The sequence below is a fragment of the Salvelinus namaycush genome, chromosome 25 (assembly GCF_016432855.1).
Source record: "Salvelinus namaycush isolate Seneca chromosome 25, SaNama_1.0, whole genome shotgun sequence".
Taxonomy (NCBI): domain Eukaryota; kingdom Metazoa; phylum Chordata; class Actinopteri; order Salmoniformes; family Salmonidae; genus Salvelinus; species Salvelinus namaycush.
The window spans coordinates 23,338,745-23,356,154 of NC_052331.1; the positions used below are offsets into that span (position 1 = coordinate 23,338,745).

The window sequence follows — 17,410 nt, forward strand, 5'->3', positions numbered from 1 at the left end:
TACTTGGTAGCATTGCCTTTAAATTGTATAACTTGGGTCAAACGTTTTGGATAGCCTTCCACAAGCTTCCCACAATAAGTTGGGTGAATTTTGGCCCATTCCTCCTGACAGAGCTGGTGTAACTGAGTCAGGTTTGTAGGCCTCCTTTCTCGCACACGCTTTTTGAGTTCTGCCCACACATTTTCTATAGGGTTGAGGTTAGGGCTTTGTGATGGCCACTCCAATACCTTGACTTTGTTGTCCTTAAGCCATTTTGCCACAACTTTGGAAGTATGCTTGGGGTCATTGTCCATTTGGAAGACCCATTTGCGACCAAGCTTTAACTTCCTGACTGATGTCTTGAGATGTTGCTTCAATACATCCACATCATTTTCCTGCCTCATGATGCCATCTATTTTGTGAAGTGCACCACACCCTCCTGCAGCAAAGCAGCCCCACAACATGATGCTGCCACCCCCGCGCTTCATGGTTGGGATGGTGTTCTTCGGCTTGCAAGCGACCCCCTTTTTATTCCAAACATAACGATGCTCATTATGGCCAACCAGTTATATTTTTCTTTCATCAGACCAGAGAACATTTCTCCAAAAAGTACGATCTTAGTCCCCATGTGCAGTTGTAAACCGTAGTCTGGCTTTTTTATGACGGTTTTGGAGCAGTGGCTTCTTCCTTGCTGAGCGGCCTTTCAGGTTAGGTCGATATAGGACTCATTTTACTGTGGATATAGATACTTTTGTACCTGTTTCCTCCAGCATCTTCACAAGTTCCTTTGCTGTTGTTCTGGGATTGATTTGCACTTTTTGCACCAAAGTACGTTCATCTCTAGGAGACAGAACGCTTCTCCTTCCAAAGCGGTATGACGGCTGCGTGGTCCCATGGTGTTTATACTTGCGTACTATTGTTTGTACAGATGAACGTGGTACCTTCAGGCATTTGGAAATTGCTCCCAAGGATGAATCAGACTTGTGGAGGTCTTGGCTGATTTCTTTTGATTTTCCCATGATGTCAAGCAAAGAGGCACTGAGTTTGAAGTTAGGCCTTGAAATACATCCACAGGTACACCTCCAATTGACTCAAATTATGTCAATTAGCCAATCAGAAGCTTCTAAAGCCATGACATAATTTTCTGGAATTTTCCAAGCTGTTTAAAGCACAGTCAACTTAGTGTATGTAAACTTCTGACCCACTGGAATTGTGATACAGTGAATTAGAAGTGAAATAATCTGTCTGTAAATAATTGTTGGAAAAATGACTTGTGTCATGCACAAAGTAGATGTCCTAACCGACTTGCCAAAACTATAGTTTGTTAGCAAGAAATGTGTGGAGTGGTTGAAAAACAAGTTTTAATGACCCCAACCTAAGTCTATGTAAACTTCCGACTTCAACTGTATATATATACAGTGCCTTCGGAAAGTATTCAGACCCCTTGACTTTTCCACATTTTGTTAGGTTACAGTCTTATTCTAAAATTGATTAATCGTTTTTTTCCCTCATCAATCTACACACAATACCCCATAATGACAAAGCAAAAGAAGGTTGGGACATTTTTGCTAGTTTATTCAAAATAAAAAACTGAAATATGACATTTACATAAGTATTAAGACCCTTTACTCAGTTCTTTGTTGAAGCACCTTTGGAAGCAAATACAGCCTCGAGTCATGTTGGTGATGACACTAAGCTTGGTAAACCTGTATTTGGGGAGCTTCTCCCATTCTTCTCTGCAGAATATCTCAAGCTCTATCAGGTTGGATGGGGAGCGTTGCTGCACAGCTATTTTCAGGTCTTTTCAGAGATGTTCGATTGGGTTCAAGTCCGGGCTCTGGCTGCGCCACTCAAGGTCAGAGACTTGTCCCGAAGCAACTCCTGCATTGTCTTGTCTGTGTGCTTAGAGTCATTGTCCTGTTGGAAGGTGAACCTTCACCCCAGTCTGAGGTCCTGAGCGCTCTGGAGTGCTGCAGAGATGGTTGTCCTTCTGGAAGGTTCTCCTATTTCCGCAGAGGAACTCCAGAGCTCTGTCAGAGTGACCATCGGGTTCTTTGTCACCTCCCTAACCAAGGCCCTTCTCCCCCGATTGCTCAGTTTGGCCCGGGTTGGCAGCTCTCGGAAGAGAACTGTGTTCTTGGGAACCTTCAATGCTGCAGACAATTTTGGTACCCTTCCCCAGATCTGTGCCTCGTCTCAATCCAGTCTTGCAGCTCTACGGACAATTTCTTCAACCTCATGGTTTGGTTTTTGCTCTGAAATGCACTGTCAACATTGGGACCTTATATAGACAGGTGTGTGCCTTTCCAAATCATGTCCAATCAATTGAATTTACCACAGGTGGAATCCAATCAAGTTGCAGAAACATCTCAAGGATGATCAATGGAAACAGGATGCACCTGAGTTCAATTTCGAGTCTCATAGCAAAGGGCCTGAATACTTATGTAAATAAGGTATTTCTGTTTTTTTATTTGCTAACATTGTCATTATTGGTTATTGTGTGTAGATTGATGAGGAAAACATTTAATTTAATTCATTTTAGAATAAGGCTGTAACATTACAAAATTTGGAAAAAGTCAAGGAGTTTGAATACTTTCCGAATGCACTGTGTATATATATATATATATATATATATATATATATATATATATATTATATATATATATATATATTGTCTAAATGTCTATATCGATCCATGTTACAGTTAATACTGTATGTTGGACAGGGGAATTTTTAGGTAGTTTAACAATTATGGTCTCCACTTGTAGGTATAGTATCATACAGGTTACTGCCAAAATAATGGAAACACTTGAGTAAATGAGGGATACAAAGTATATTGAAAGCAGGTACTTCCAGACAGGTGTGTTTCCTGAGTTACTGTAATTAAGCAATTGACATCTCATCATGTTTAGGGTACTGTATATGGCTGCCATGGCTATGCCCCCATCCACAGGGCACGAGTGGTCACTGAATGGTTTGATGAGCATGAAAACAATGTAAACCATATAGCATGGCTCTCTCAGTCACCAGATCTCAACCCAATTGAACACTTATGGGAAATTATGAAACTGTGTTTTCCACCACCATAAACAAAACACCAAAAGATGGAATTTATTGTGGAAGAATGGTGTCGCATCCCTTCAATGGAGTTCCAGACACTTGTAGAATCTATGACAAGGGTCATTGAAGCTGTTATGGCTCGTGGTGGCCCAACGCCCTATTAAGATACTTTATGTTGGTGTTTCCTTTATTTTGGCAGTTACCTGTACTTGCTCAAATAATTGTCCAATGTCTATCATTATTATCTTGTGTATCTATAACTTCAGTTTGAGGTTTTTTAAAGAGTATGTGAACTCAATTCTTGAACATAATTGCAAGCTATTTCAAAAGACAGAGAATCGCTTTTCAATCGCATCTCTCGTACCCAGCTGTGTTTGAAAAGAGCTAATTTTACTGTGACTGGCTTTAGATGTAGCTTAATTAAAGTATGACTGTGTCAACACAAACTAGCTGGTGTGGGTGGGGAGGGACAAACTGTTTTGCTGGCGAAGCAGAGCTCTATTGTCAACAACTGGCTGTGGGAGGAAGGTTATTGTTCGGAATAATTATAAAACGGTGCATGCTCATCAAAATGGTAACAGTTGACAAGTGATGCTGAATCATTTTAATAAACTAATCAATGGACATTCAACTCAATTGGGGATCAAGATACTGGTTCTTACAGTATGGCTATACTGTACACTGTATCAAGGCGTTGCTGCAAAAAACTGTTACTTTCTTTCTATTTAGCTAGCCGCTCTGTCACTCACCTGTGATACAACAAGAAATACATTATTCCATTCTGTTTTGCATCTTTCTTGTTTTCTGTACATTCATATACATTTTAGGGCCACTTTGGTAACAAGTGTTTGAATTAATGCATTAAGTGCTATCCTCTGTGGATGCAATGCACATCTTATTGTATTACCCCCTCCACAATTTTTTTAAATTCAATTAAATGCAATGTTGAAGTTCAGTGAATGCACACAGATACAATATAATTGGTTCCCAGAGTTAGAGTGTGAGAATTGGTGATTATGCAGTATAGTACCTGTCTCTGGATCACACTGGTGTTCACAGGGGTCCAGAATGCGGCGGCCACACAGCTCATTGATCCAAGGCCCGCTGGCATTCTGCTGGTAGTATAGTAACACCTGGGCCGGGTTAAGCCAGTCAGATGCATCCAGTTGACTGCCCTGCAGCAAAATGAACCTGGACCCTGAGGACAAGGGAAGGGTTGTTGGTTGTTAGAAAACATACTGTTTAAGTACCTACCTGGTCAATTAAAGGTTCAGTACATCAGTAGTTATATTAACTTTTCTATTCAACAGTCCATAGAGTACAGACTGTTATTACAAGGCAAAAAAATAATACATTTTCTGAGTATTATTTTTCCCCAGATTAAAAAAGGCAGATGGATGGATAGGACACAATGTTCTGGCAACTAATTTCAATATTTTTGAAGGTGCACATTATACACAGATGTGACATAAATATAAGGTTCTCACAGGCAAAAACATGGATTGTTATCAACTTAACCATAACATTACATTAAGTCTGATACGATTGTGTAGACATTTATGGAGTCCCTGCGATTCAAAAGGAAAATTCACAATATTTCATCTCTTTTCAAAGTTGCTTCCCATGTGTCACGCCCTGGCCTTAGTTATCTTTGTTTTCTTTATTATTTTAGTTAGGTCAGGGTGTGACATGGGGGATGTATGTGTTTTGAATTGTCTAGGGTTTTTTGTATGTTTATGGGGCAGTGTCTAGTCTAGGTGTTTGTATGTCTATGGCTGCCTAGATTGGTTCTCAATTAGAGGCAGCTGTTGATCATTGTCTCTGATTGGGAACCATATTTAGGCAGCCATATTCATTGGGTATTTCGTGGGTTATTGTCTATGTCTATGTTAGTTGCCTGTGTCTGCACTATTTGTTTATAGCGTCACGTTCGTTTGCTTGTTGTTTTGTAGTTTGTTTTAGTCTTCTTCCTTTTCGTCTTCAATAAATAGAAGATGTATTGTTCTCACGCTGCGCCTTGGTCCTCCTCTCTTCCACCATACGACGATCGTGACAGAATAACCCACCAAAATCGGACCAAGCAGCGTGAAAGAGAGGAACAGCGCGTTGTGGATTTCTGGACATGGGAGCCTGATCTGGAGTATAATACTTGGGAAGAGATAGACAGATGGGCGGTCGACCCAGGGAGAGTGCCGGAGCCCGCCTGGGATTCGCTGGAGCAGTGCGAGGAGGGATACCGGAGAATGGAGTTGGCGAAACGAGCACGGCGGCGCGGTAGGAAGCCCGAGAGGCAGCCCCAAAAATTTCTTGGGGGGGCACACGGGGAGTGTGGCGAAGTCAGGTAGGAGACCTGCGCGAACTTCCCGTGCTTACCGTGGAGAGCGAGAGTACGGGCAGACACCATGTTATGCGAAAGAGCGCACGGTGTCTCCTGTACGTGTGCATAGCCCGGTGCGGTACATCCCAGCTCCTCGTATCGGCCGGGCTAGAGTGGGCATCGAGCCAGGTGCCATGAAGCCGGCTCAACGCATCTGGTCTCCAGTGCGTCTCCTCGGGCCGGTGTACATGGCACCAGCCCTACGCATGGTGTCCCCGGTTCGCCAGCACAGCCCAGTGCGGGCTATTCCACCTCGCCGCACTGGCCTGGCTACAGGGAGCATTCAGCCAGGTAGGGTTGGGCAGGCTCGGTGCTCAAGAGCTCCAGTACGCCTTCACGGTCCGGTCTATCCGGTGCCACCTCCACATACCAGCCCTCCGGTGGCAGCACCTCGCACCAGCCCAGTACCACCAGTGCCAACACCACGCACCAAGCCTCCTGTGCGTCTCCAGAGCCCTGTACGCCCTGTTCCTCCTCCCCGCACTCGCCCAGTGGTGCGTGTTCCCAGTCCGGTGCCACCAGTCCCGGCACCACGCACCAAGCCTCCTGTGCGTCTCCAGAGTCCAGTACGTCCTGTTCCTCCTCCCCGCACTAGCCTTGAGGTGCGTGTCCCCAGCACGGTACCACCAGTTCCGGCACCACGCACCAGGCCTACAGTGCGCCTCGGCAAGCCTGAGCTGCCTGTCTGCCCAGCGCCGTCTGAGCTGCCCATCTGCCCAGCGCCGTCTGAGCTGCCCGTCTGCCCAGAGCCGTCTGAGCTGCCCGTCTGTCCAATGCCATCTGAGCTGCCCGTCTGTCCAGCGCCGCCTGAGCTGCCCGTCTGTCCAGCGCCGCCTGAGCTGCCCGTCTGTCCAGCGCCGCCTGAGCTGCCCGTCTGTCCAGCGCCGCCTGAGCCGCCCGTCTGTCCTGAGCCGCCAGAGCCGCCCGCCAGTCGGGAGCCGCCAGAGCCGCCCGCCAGTCGGGAGCCGCCAGAGCCGCCCGCCAGTCGGGAGCCGCCAGAGCCGCCCGCCAGTCGGGAGCCGCCAGAGCCGCCCGCCAGTCGGGAGCCGCCAGAGCCGCCCGCCAGTCGGGAGCCTCCAGAGCCGCCCGCCAGTCTGGAGCCTCCAGAGCCGCCCGCCAGTCAGGAGCCTCCAGAGCCGCCCGCCAGTTAGGAGCCGCCAGAGCTCCCCTTCAGTCATGAGCTGCCCTTCAGTCATGAGCTGCCCTTCAGTCATGAGCTGCCCTTCAGTCATGAGCTGCCCTACAGTCCGGAGCTGCCCCTCAGTCCGGAGCTGCCCCTCAGTCCGGAGCTGCCCCTCAGTCCGGAGCTGCCCCTCCGTCCGGAGCTGCCCTCTAGGATGGTCTTCAGTCCGGGACTCGCTGTAAAGGTCTTCGCTCCAGAGGCGCCACCAAAACGGGTATTGACTATGGTGGAGTGGGGTCCACGTCCCGCACCCGAGCCGTAAGAAGGCCCACCCGGACCCTCCCCTTCTGTGTCAGGTTTTGCAGCCGGAGTCCGCACCTTTGGTGCGGTCTAGGTGTGGGGGGGGGTACTGTCACGCCCTGGCCTTAGTTATCTTTGTTTTCTTTATTATTTTAGTTAGGTCAGGGTGTGACATGGGGGATGTATGTGTTTTTGTTATTGTCTAGGGTTTTTTGTATGTTTATGGGGCAGTGTCTAGTCTAGGTGTTTGTATGTCTATGGCTGCCTAGATTGGTTCTCAATTAGAGGCAGCTGTTGATCATTGTCTCTGATTGGGAACCATATTTAGGCAGCCATATTCATTGGGTATTTCGTGGGTTATTGTCTATGTCTATGTTAGTTGCCTGTGTCTGCACTATTTGTTTATAGCGTCACGTTCGTTCGTTTGTTGTTTTGTAGTTTGTTTTAGTGTTCTTCCTTTTCATCTTCAATAAATTGAAGATGTATTGTTCTCACGCTGAGCCTTGGTCCTCCTCTCTTCCACCATATAACGATCGTGACACCATGGATGTCTTCTGGAATGATAATTCCACCCGGAGTATCCATAGAATACAGTGGCGGGTATGAATCAAATTAAAGCCCGGAATGATAGATGAGTAAGGCAAGTCACACTCCAAAATATATCTGCACTGCCAGCTCCCATGATGGAGGAAAAAATGCCAATGAACCAAGAGTGAATAGTTGGCCTGCAGTGATTTTCTGCAGGTGCTAGCTACCCTGAAATTCATTAGCGAGCCAGCCCAAGCACAGAGAAAGTAGAGAGAGAAAGAGTGATGATACAGTGGGTGGTCACCACAACCTGGCCTGATTGTGCTTTGATGCTTTGAGGGCACATCTGTTGTGGTCTCACATGGGAAGAGAGAGAGGTGGAATCAGCCTAGTGACATTTCCTCATTTCCGTTTGTCTGGGAGTGCGTTAGCTGGGAGGCATACAGTTATACCCCTGTGGTTTTCAGGAGGGCAGGTGCCCGCCCCTTACCGTCTGCTATGAGGTGCTCGGGCACATGGAGGATGACCCTGACGTTGAGGCCACAGGAGAGGTGTGAGGAGTACACCAGGCCGATCACACAGCTGACAACGCTGATCAAAGTCAGGGTGGTCTTATTGATGGGGCTTCGTGGGGAACCTGCTGGCAAAGAAAAGGACACAGACAACAAAGAGGAAGCATGTGAAGCTGTGACCACACTGTGGCTATGCACCCAACGGCTCCCTATTCCCTTTATAGTGCACTATTTTTGACAAGGGCTCATGGGGCTCTTGTCAGAAGTAGTGCACTATAAAGGGAATGTAGTGCCATAATAGGGAGTGGAGATGCACCCTTCATTCCCTCCAGCACCTCCACCAAGGGAGTCGCTTACAAACAAGTCATCACTGGGCTGGGCTTACTGCCCATGAAAGGGACCTCTGTATCAAACCGGTAGCTTTGTGAGATTTGGCTTGCCAAGTCTCGCTGGTGGGGTGATAAGAGTGTACCTTTGAAGGGTGCCACCAGCCACCATTATGTGCTGAAGGGAAAAAAAGAAAAGAGCCCAAATGAGAGCCTTTCAGAGGTTGCGTTCTTTTCCTTTCCTGCCAACTGCTTGGGTGCAGCCCCACCAGAGTTCATCAGTCATTCCTTTTAATGAAGAGTGGGAAGTCTCCTACCTATAGCATGCACAAACACAAACACACACACCCCAACCCACAACAATTTGGCCTCAAATATAGGAAGCCAATAACAGCCTCCAGGTCTGCTAAAAGTGATTCTTCATCCCTATCCAATGTTACTCGGTTACTGTCCTTTTAGCATTCTTAAAATAATTCAGGATATATCTTAAGGCAATCCTTAAAAACCAAATACTACAGAGTAATACCAAGACCTAACTTGGAAAACAAATTCACAAGGAAACAATCTCATAATGACACAAAGACTGAAACTTGATCCATTCAAATTTTTTATCAAAAAAAGAAGGATTGAAAAGCACATCCCATCATTATGACACTCTCTCTGAACATTTTGTTTTTCAAATCTATAGATCGGTGGTCACCAACCTTTTCTGAGTCAAGATCACTTTTTTAGTCAAAATGCAAGCCGAGATCTACTGCTCAGATTTTTTTTACAACACGACTAAAAAACGTAAGCCTATGCAACATTAACCTATTAAAAACAGTACCGTAGCAATGAGGTTTGCACAGTAGGCTATAGGTCCAATACATTATGACTGCATATTGGCTATGCTTGAGTTGCCCTGCCAAAGTTGTTCATCTCAGACCAATTTGAGGTATATAATCACACTGGTAATAGATCATGTGTTGTATTACTTGTGAGGCACAGCTGAGTGAGCATAATAATTTGCTTTCTTTATTTGACTGGACTGATGGCCTGCATCTGATGGTCAGTCTGAGAGGAGGGAGGGAAGGAGGGAGAGAGCAGCGGTGAGGCTCCCCGTCCCTCCGCTCTCCCTCCCTTTGCTGAGAAAAGGGGACATAGTCAACCAGCTGATGGCAAAACTCAAGTAGCACTGCATTATTTTTGCCTCATGCACCAATTCATGCTGTTACTCTTATGACCAGAGAAAGTGAAACATTCCTCGATGTTAAAAAAGACGCAAGTCGCTAATAATAACAACGCAAGCTTATCGAAACACTTTGCTATACTCATTCATTGGAGCTGCAGTGCTGGTTGTAGCACGAGTGGAAGTAGGCCTAGGGGGACGCACATTTTATGGCTTATAAAAGGGTTGAACAAAGTGTTGACAGTGCTGAACAACAACTTAAACATGAACTTACTCATAAAAACAGCAGCTCTTTGCTGTATTCGTTGAGTCTCTCTCTTGTCATGGTTTTAAAAGTTTTGAAATCTCACAATATGAACTTCGCCTTGTGCTCGAGGCTTAAGGCTCGAAGAAACTGTGCAGACGGCGATCTGAGCTATCTAATTGGCCAGCGGTAAGCCTATAGATGCACTTGATTTGTTCGACCGGTTGGTGACCACTGCTACAGATGGTATTGCGTTTGGGTATCATTTCAGCTATCTAACCAAAAATAAACAATGTACGGTCTGATCAAATCAACATTTATTTTGATCAGTTTCGCTGTTCAAGTAATGTGCGAGGGAATGTGTAGAAACGCACCTTCTATTCTTAACCTTTTTACTAATTAAAGGTGTTGGTTACTTGCTGTGTTTGTGACACCTGTGCAGATAACAAAAGCTTAATTGGTTGGAGGTGCTGTTGCGGATGTTGAGGCAGGGATGCTATGTTTGGTCATTCAGATGCTTGTAGGCTGACAGCTCAGTGTTAGGGGCATTTGGTTCCCCCACATCATTACTGTACATCACAGCACCAAGGATTTATAGCATGCTCACAAACATACTGTTGCCCCCATGCTGTATTTACAGTTACACAACAACCAGCCAATCGCTTCCTTTACTTCAAACAGTTAGGCACATGGCAGAGCCGTACACATACTCACATGGGTTAGAACACAACACATTGTTTACAACAACCATGATTACTAGCAAAGAGAGAATGTTTGAATGCATGTCTATTAGTGATGCGCGGGTTGACTCATAACCCACAGTCACTGCGGTTATATCTGCTGGGCAGACGGGTTTAGGGTCATTAAATATTGTGTGGTTGAAGGGCGGTTGGGTGGCGGGCGGGTAGAATAAAGAGAAAACAATACCATTGAAATCCATAAATATATCATTCTAGTGCAATTTATATCTATAGGCTACATTTAGGTTTTTCTTAAATTATTTTAAGCTATCTGGCATTAGTGTATAAGCCTAAGCTTTAGGGCTCTAGCTGTACGCGCACCAAATAGCCTACACGTCAATTGCCAAATGCTTTTGGGAATAGGCAGAAAATGTTAACATCAATCCACGGAGGCAAAAAGGACAACGTCGGAGTTTATTTAATTCAATATGAGAAAAGCTGTGAAAAGAGAGTTGCAAATAAAGAGAAGGGAGGGACAGAAAAGTAATGTTTGGGAAAGATTTGGTGAAATGGTAAACGAGGATGATAGCACGCTATGTTATGTGTGATGATTGTGAGGCACTATACAAATTCTACAGTCACAAGACGGGGACTTCAAATAGGCCTATGGCAAATCGAGGGAACTGTAGCCTAATGGTCAAATGGGTTAAATGGAAACTGAAATATGGACATTGACTATAGGTCTATAACCTCTCCCTTAGCCTTAATATTAACTCCAGCAGAATTGAGCAATTCTTGCAGTTAAAGGATACACCAAATGCAGGCAACATTTTGACCCGGGAACAGGAGTGGAGAAATATGATTTCTTTCTTTCAGCATCTTGCGAGAATGTGAATGCTCGATTAGATGCCATCTGTAGAGGTGCTATCTTTATCAGCATCATAAAAGCTCATAGTATTTTAACCATATAGAATATGCATCCAAGCTGAACTGAAATCTTATCAGAAACATGTTGGGTTGTTTTTACAGCTTTATATTTCCTTACAACTGGTCAAACTGATATCATTTGCACAGAAAGTCTTTCCCGTTTTTGAGTTATTACATTTTCTCCCAACCTTAAACATATTTTCTCCGCAAAAGAAGATGACAGAGAACTTTACCGATGTCAAATAGATTGAAGCACTCATTCTATCAATTTATGACATTATTCTGGTAAGCAAGGGTTCACTTAGTGTTCTAGGGCAACATACACTGAGTGTACAAAACAATAAGGACACCTGCTTTTTCCAAGACATAGACTGGCCAGGTGACTCCAGGTGAAAGTTATGATCACCATCCCTGTGGAACTCTTTCGACACCTTGTAAAGTCCTTGCCCCGACGAATTGTGGCTGTTCTGAGGGCAAAAGGGGGTGGGGGTGGAACTCAATATATTAGGAAGGTGTTCTTAAATGTTTTGTACACTCAGTGTATAACGACAGAAGAGAAACCACATGTATCTAATTATAGAAAAGTTGACTAACAAATAGCAGGCAAAAAAAGATCCTGAGCCCCCTGTCCAAAAAAGATTCTGCCGTCTTTGACTTTATTATTCTATAGCGCATTTTCTAAATTTGCGGGATAGGGTCGGGTGCGGGCCTCAGATTTTCACTTTATTACATGTAGTCGGGCGGTTGTGGATGGGTTACCAGCAATTGCGGGTGGGTGTGGGTGAACAAACAGCTGACCTGCGCACCACTAATGTGAACGTGTACAGTATGTGTCTCAAGCACAGTAAGCACATACATTTGTTGTCCATTCATCTACTCTGATGTATGTATTTTTCATTGTCATCATGCGAGTATGAAATAAGATGATGTATGTACAGTATAATATTCCTTCCTTACCCCCTGAGCCCCACGCGCTGTTGGCGTTACCATTTCTCATACCTCGGCTGCGGCGCCTGCTGCGATTGGGGTCAGTGTAAAAGGTCAGCTGAGGTTCGCTGTCGGCCTCCGTGCCAGAGTCCCCGTCTGGGTTCAAGAAGGTTGAACCCACTGCAGAATTCACAACAAAAAGCTCTCATCACAATAATTTTGTCTTCGCTGTTCTGTTTGTATGGCAATGCATGGGATGTCCATCTACACATGCTGCACTTGATTTTGAGCAATTTATACACCAAGGTTGTTCAGTTTTTTCCCCTACATCACCATATTAATTGCCATATGTAATCATTACTGTGAAATGGCAAGTAGAAGAGGAGAGCTATAAACCCCTGAATAGCTGTCCCATGGGAATTACATATTGACCGTTTTTCTCACTTGATCAATGATCTGAGGATCATGTCGACACTTTAAGTGTCAATCGAAAAGAAACATCAACAAATGTGGGAGGAAAATGCTAAAATAATTATGAAAAGTGTGGATTAGATTATTTACCTTGCCTGAAGGTTTAAAATGTGTTGCTGTGTCAAAATGTTGATAGTGAAACTGAGAACTTGAGGCATCTGTACTAATAGCCACGTTCCTGTACCACTAAATGTGACCTTTAATTAGTGCTGAGCGATTAGTGCTTTTTGAGGTTGGTTCGGTTCGGTTCGATTTTTAAAAACAAATCAAGATTTTCGATTTTTTTTTTTTTTAACATTCCATACATTGTGCATTATGTGGGTTGAATGCTGTAACACAGGAAAAAAAATAATAATACAAGTCCCATGATGGTAGTGTCTGCCCATTACTGCTTATCACTTATTAATCATAATTTATTTACATCACTATAATAAAATATTTCATTTGTTGTGTATTTTACATTTGTTTTATTTGATGACTATCATTTCATTCCAAGTCATCTCATCTCTATAGAGCTGCTGCCTATGCTTTCTGTTCTTCAAAGTAAATAAGGCATACTTTTATGACTGCTAAATACCAACTATACATTTTCAGGTAAAGATACCTCACGAACCAACAGCTGCTCTCTATATCACCTCACGATTGCGCATTTGTCTCTTCTCAGTAGCAGGTGTAAAAGAAACACAGACCAGACAAGTAGATGCACAATGGATTATGGTCATTGTAGTTAATTACCACATTTTATGTGCTAAACTATGTAGAATATCGGCCTGTTGGCAAACTACACCTCCCTATTACATCGCACAGTTCAGGCTGGATCTGATTTATCTTTAGGAGAAACTGTGCGATGTGCGCATTGATCTCACAGAAAAAATCTGTCAGTCAATTAGTTGTTTAAAAACGGAAAAATAACAGAAATTACGGCTAATCGCTCAGCACTACCTTTAATTAATGTTTCATTAAGAGAGCTGATTGGAGCTGTGAGTTACACAATATATTGTACTGCTTGTTGCAGTGTTAGCCATATTGTACATGCAAAACATAATGGCATGTTTTGGAGTCTGTTAAACAGCAGATTGTTGTTACATTTTCATATTTTGATCAAGCTCTGGTACCAATGGAAAATAATAACTGGAACAGTGGGATAAATTTACTTCAGCTTTTATAAAAAATGTCTATCTTCAGTATATTCTATACAAGACATATAGCTAGCTATACCCTCTCTCAGGAAGTAATGTATAAATGGATTCATGAGGTAGAAAGGTGGAAAGTATTAAAGTCACAATAACAACAGCATATATCCAGTCGTATTCTGTCGCAACAAATTAAACCAACATGACTCTAGCGAAGTCCCAAATGGCACCCTATTCTCTATATAGTGCAGTACTTTTGACCAGAGTCAAAAAGTAGTGTGCTGTATAGTCAATAGTGTGCCATTTGGGATACAAACTCAGTTTACCCTGCCCAGCGCAATACAGGACAAATACTTTGATTATGTTGCATGAGGAAGAGAGATCCATGATAAGACCAGACTGTGGAGTGGGTATCCTTAGTAGGGGGATAATACAGTTTATGTCAGTCCATATTTTGACTTTAAATCCACTATCCGTTACAGAGATGGACGATGGTCCTGTTCTGGTACAATGTAGGGGACAATAAACTGATAAATGTTGACAGTCATCTCATTGAAGCCATTAGATGAAAAGATTTTGGCTTTGTGAACAAATATATCTAATTGTTTTGAATAGGCTATACAGGCTACATTGGAATGATTGTGTTTTGGTCGAAACATGAACATTGAAATCTATAATTTAAAGAGGATGTGATATAGCTCCTATTACAAGTTTTAGTGTTCTAGCTATCACAAAGTAAGCTTGAAATACTAGCACCATTTACTTCATTTCGAATTGACAATAGCGTTATAAATCCAAACCAAGAGATTGCATTTAATTAATACACAAAAGGTTTCTCCAAAAGAAAGGGTGAATAAAAATGTCTCTGGCAAACATACAAATCGGACAAAGTGGAAGCACTGTCTTGAAAAGTACAGTAAAGAAAAAGGTGTTTCTTGTACAAGATGACATTATTACGTTATTTCAGCAGAATGACGTTGACTTGATAACAATATGCAAAGGGAACACACAATTTGAACACACAACTATATACTACAAAAACAATAGAAACACCATTGAAAAATGATTTAACACACATTTATGCTTTATAACAATTCCTGACAAAACAACATTTAAATAATTATTTTCATCAAGGACAAAAACTATAATTGTGAAAGAAGGTGAAACAAATTTCCAAATGACACTTAGAGGATACAATGTGTTTTTGTCTAGGTTACAAAGAAGAATGAAAGCACTTTCAATTAATTAACGGCAAATCACATGCAGCAGTTTGAAGAGATTGTATTTGCCTCAACAATTAGGCAAGGAATCAAAGGTCCAAAGCTTTATGGCAACAAATAAAAGATGGGCTCTTTAAATATTCAACACATAATGTAGCTTAGCACTCAGCATGCACTGCAGGTGCAAACACGTCTTACAACAAAGTTATTTTGTTCTGAGCTTTCGGTGGCCGGATCTCAATAAATATAGAGTACTTTTGGCAGCAGCGACAATGATACTGGAATGACAATCGCTCATGAGGAGAGCTGCAAGAACCCACAGGAGTACTACCAAAAGATATCTGACAAAAGACGTAACCACAACAACTGTAGAGAGAAGCACACTAGAGTGACTCCAACATATGTAAATAGACCAGGTGATTACATGAGAAGTACTGCTGGGACACAGATGAGAATCTTGAACATCTCGACCAGCGTTAACATTAAAAAACGATTGTGACTTCTGACTCCAAATTCAGACATAGCTTCATCTTTGGGCTTGTTGTTTCAAATATTTTGTGGAACAATTTTATTTCAGTATCCCTATTGTATGCTACAATTAAAACGGTAGACTCACGATGCTTTGAGTCTAACACCGTTAGGAACAACAACAGACTTAAGGGTTCTGTATAAAAAGACAAGGGCTCCTGGAAGCGGACAGCAAACACCCAACAGACAACAGCTGTGACAAAGACTCCAACCTCGTTGTTTGGCTTGCCATACACTTTGAGCAGCACATTTGAAGGAGGAATCAACATTTGAGGCGTAAAAGCTTCGCCCCCCAGTCCTAAACGCTGTTAAATATCCACTGAGAATAGCAAAAGGACCTTACATGTGTATGTGCATGTGCATATTTTATCACTCGGATTAAAATGCAAGTCCAAACAAAAACAATATAGCAAACATAACCTCAGACTTAGTCATTCAGATATACTGGCCTGTGTACACTTTGTACAGAACCAGAGGATTTTGTTGTGGAGAAAAAAGCTGTCACAAGGGGATCCGCTGTTTCACAGTTTTAAACATCAACAGCAGATAAACCGATAGTGAATTTACAGTTTTCCTTCATTGTACTTTGTCCTCTAATGTACCAAATCAACAAATTGAACTAAATGAATGAGAAAAATTTGCTTTGATTCTGAAGGCAGCAATCTCTTTCAGAGTGGGCCGTAGGGCTGTCAGAGATTCCTTTCAGAGAGCACAAGACCAAAGGCTGCTCACAACTCTTGAGAGACAAAGAGGCTTTTTTGCAGACATGGTATGCTTTTATTTTGTTATTGAATTAAGACAAAACAGATTGGATCTTTAGCATTTTCTGTCCTGAAAGTGATCAGCTCATTTATGTTCTGTTTTGCTTAACAAGCTTCCTGGAATACCAAGTGAAAATGTCATTAGTGTGCTGTGTTAAGTACACTGCTCTCTCTGTTCTCAGTCTATTATTGATAAAAGGGTTTGTTGGGTTTCTTTTTTTCTTCCTCAGTGAGCTTTGATTGAAGTTCTCATTATGGAGCAAAAGCCATTGCAGGTGCATATTCACTATACAGGTTTTCAACCAAGGTCAGAAAAGGAAACATTCTCCTAGGCTCACTGAGAGTCACAAAGTACACGAGGATAAGAATGCAAAGGAACAGTATCTGAAACCAGAGTCGTGTTTGTTTCTCACAATTCACAAAATGAGATGGAAATGATATAATGGTAGACACTATATAACTGTAAAATGACTACATAACAGCTCTTTAGTTCACTAGCTTCCACTGAATGCTCAGTTAGTTGGTTAGCGTGACATTGCCATTTGTACCTCCCAATAACATCCTACACAACTAGAATTGCTTTTCTAACCTGAAAATAAACCATTCACACTTGTCAGTCATGGAGCAAAGTGGATTATGATCAGGGTCAACTGAACGAACTGGTGTCTCATTTCAGAATGGTATGCCCTCTTTTTCCAGTCTTTTTCTCTTTCAGGGTCTGGATCCCAAATGGATCCCTATTCCCTATATAGTGCACTACTTTTGACTAGAGCCCTATGAGCCCATGTCAAAAGAAGTGCACTTTAAACGGAATATCGGGTGTCATTGGGACGCAGATATAGTCTTTTACTGGTACACGTGACAATGGTCAAGAATGAGAGTGGATATGGATCAAATAGATGGATGACTCACCACGAGTTTTGCTGGACAGACGTTGTTTGCGTTGGCCAGTGGAGGTGTTGTGGAGGAGGAGAGTGTTCTGCTGCAGGTGATTGCTGTCGATAGGGCTGGTGGCAATGATGTTGTCCTTGTACTTGCTCATTAGGGACAACTTTGTATTGTCACTCCCTGATGATGACAGAACAAGCATAATAAGGGAGAGAAATGAGAGATGAAAATAAACCCAATAAAATAAGACAAACGTGA

At 43.0% G+C, this 17,410-nt stretch overlaps 1 protein-coding gene across 1 annotated transcript in view; it reads right to left on the minus strand.

The window, feature by feature from the left end:
- astn1 (astrotactin 1) overlaps window positions 1–17,410 on the minus strand; it is a 235,296-nt gene that overhangs the window by 169,643 nt on the left and 48,243 nt on the right. Inside the window, exons 4-7 of the mRNA XM_038963261.1 lie at window positions 17,177–17,332; window positions 12,224–12,331; window positions 7,858–8,007; window positions 4,070–4,237 (exon numbers count right to left, since the gene is read on the minus strand). Of these exons, the coding sequence (XP_038819189.1) occupies window positions 4,070–4,237; window positions 7,858–8,007; window positions 12,224–12,331; window positions 17,177–17,332 (582 nt within the window). The remainder of the gene's footprint in view (window positions 1–4,069; window positions 4,238–7,857; window positions 8,008–12,223; window positions 12,332–17,176; window positions 17,333–17,410) is intronic.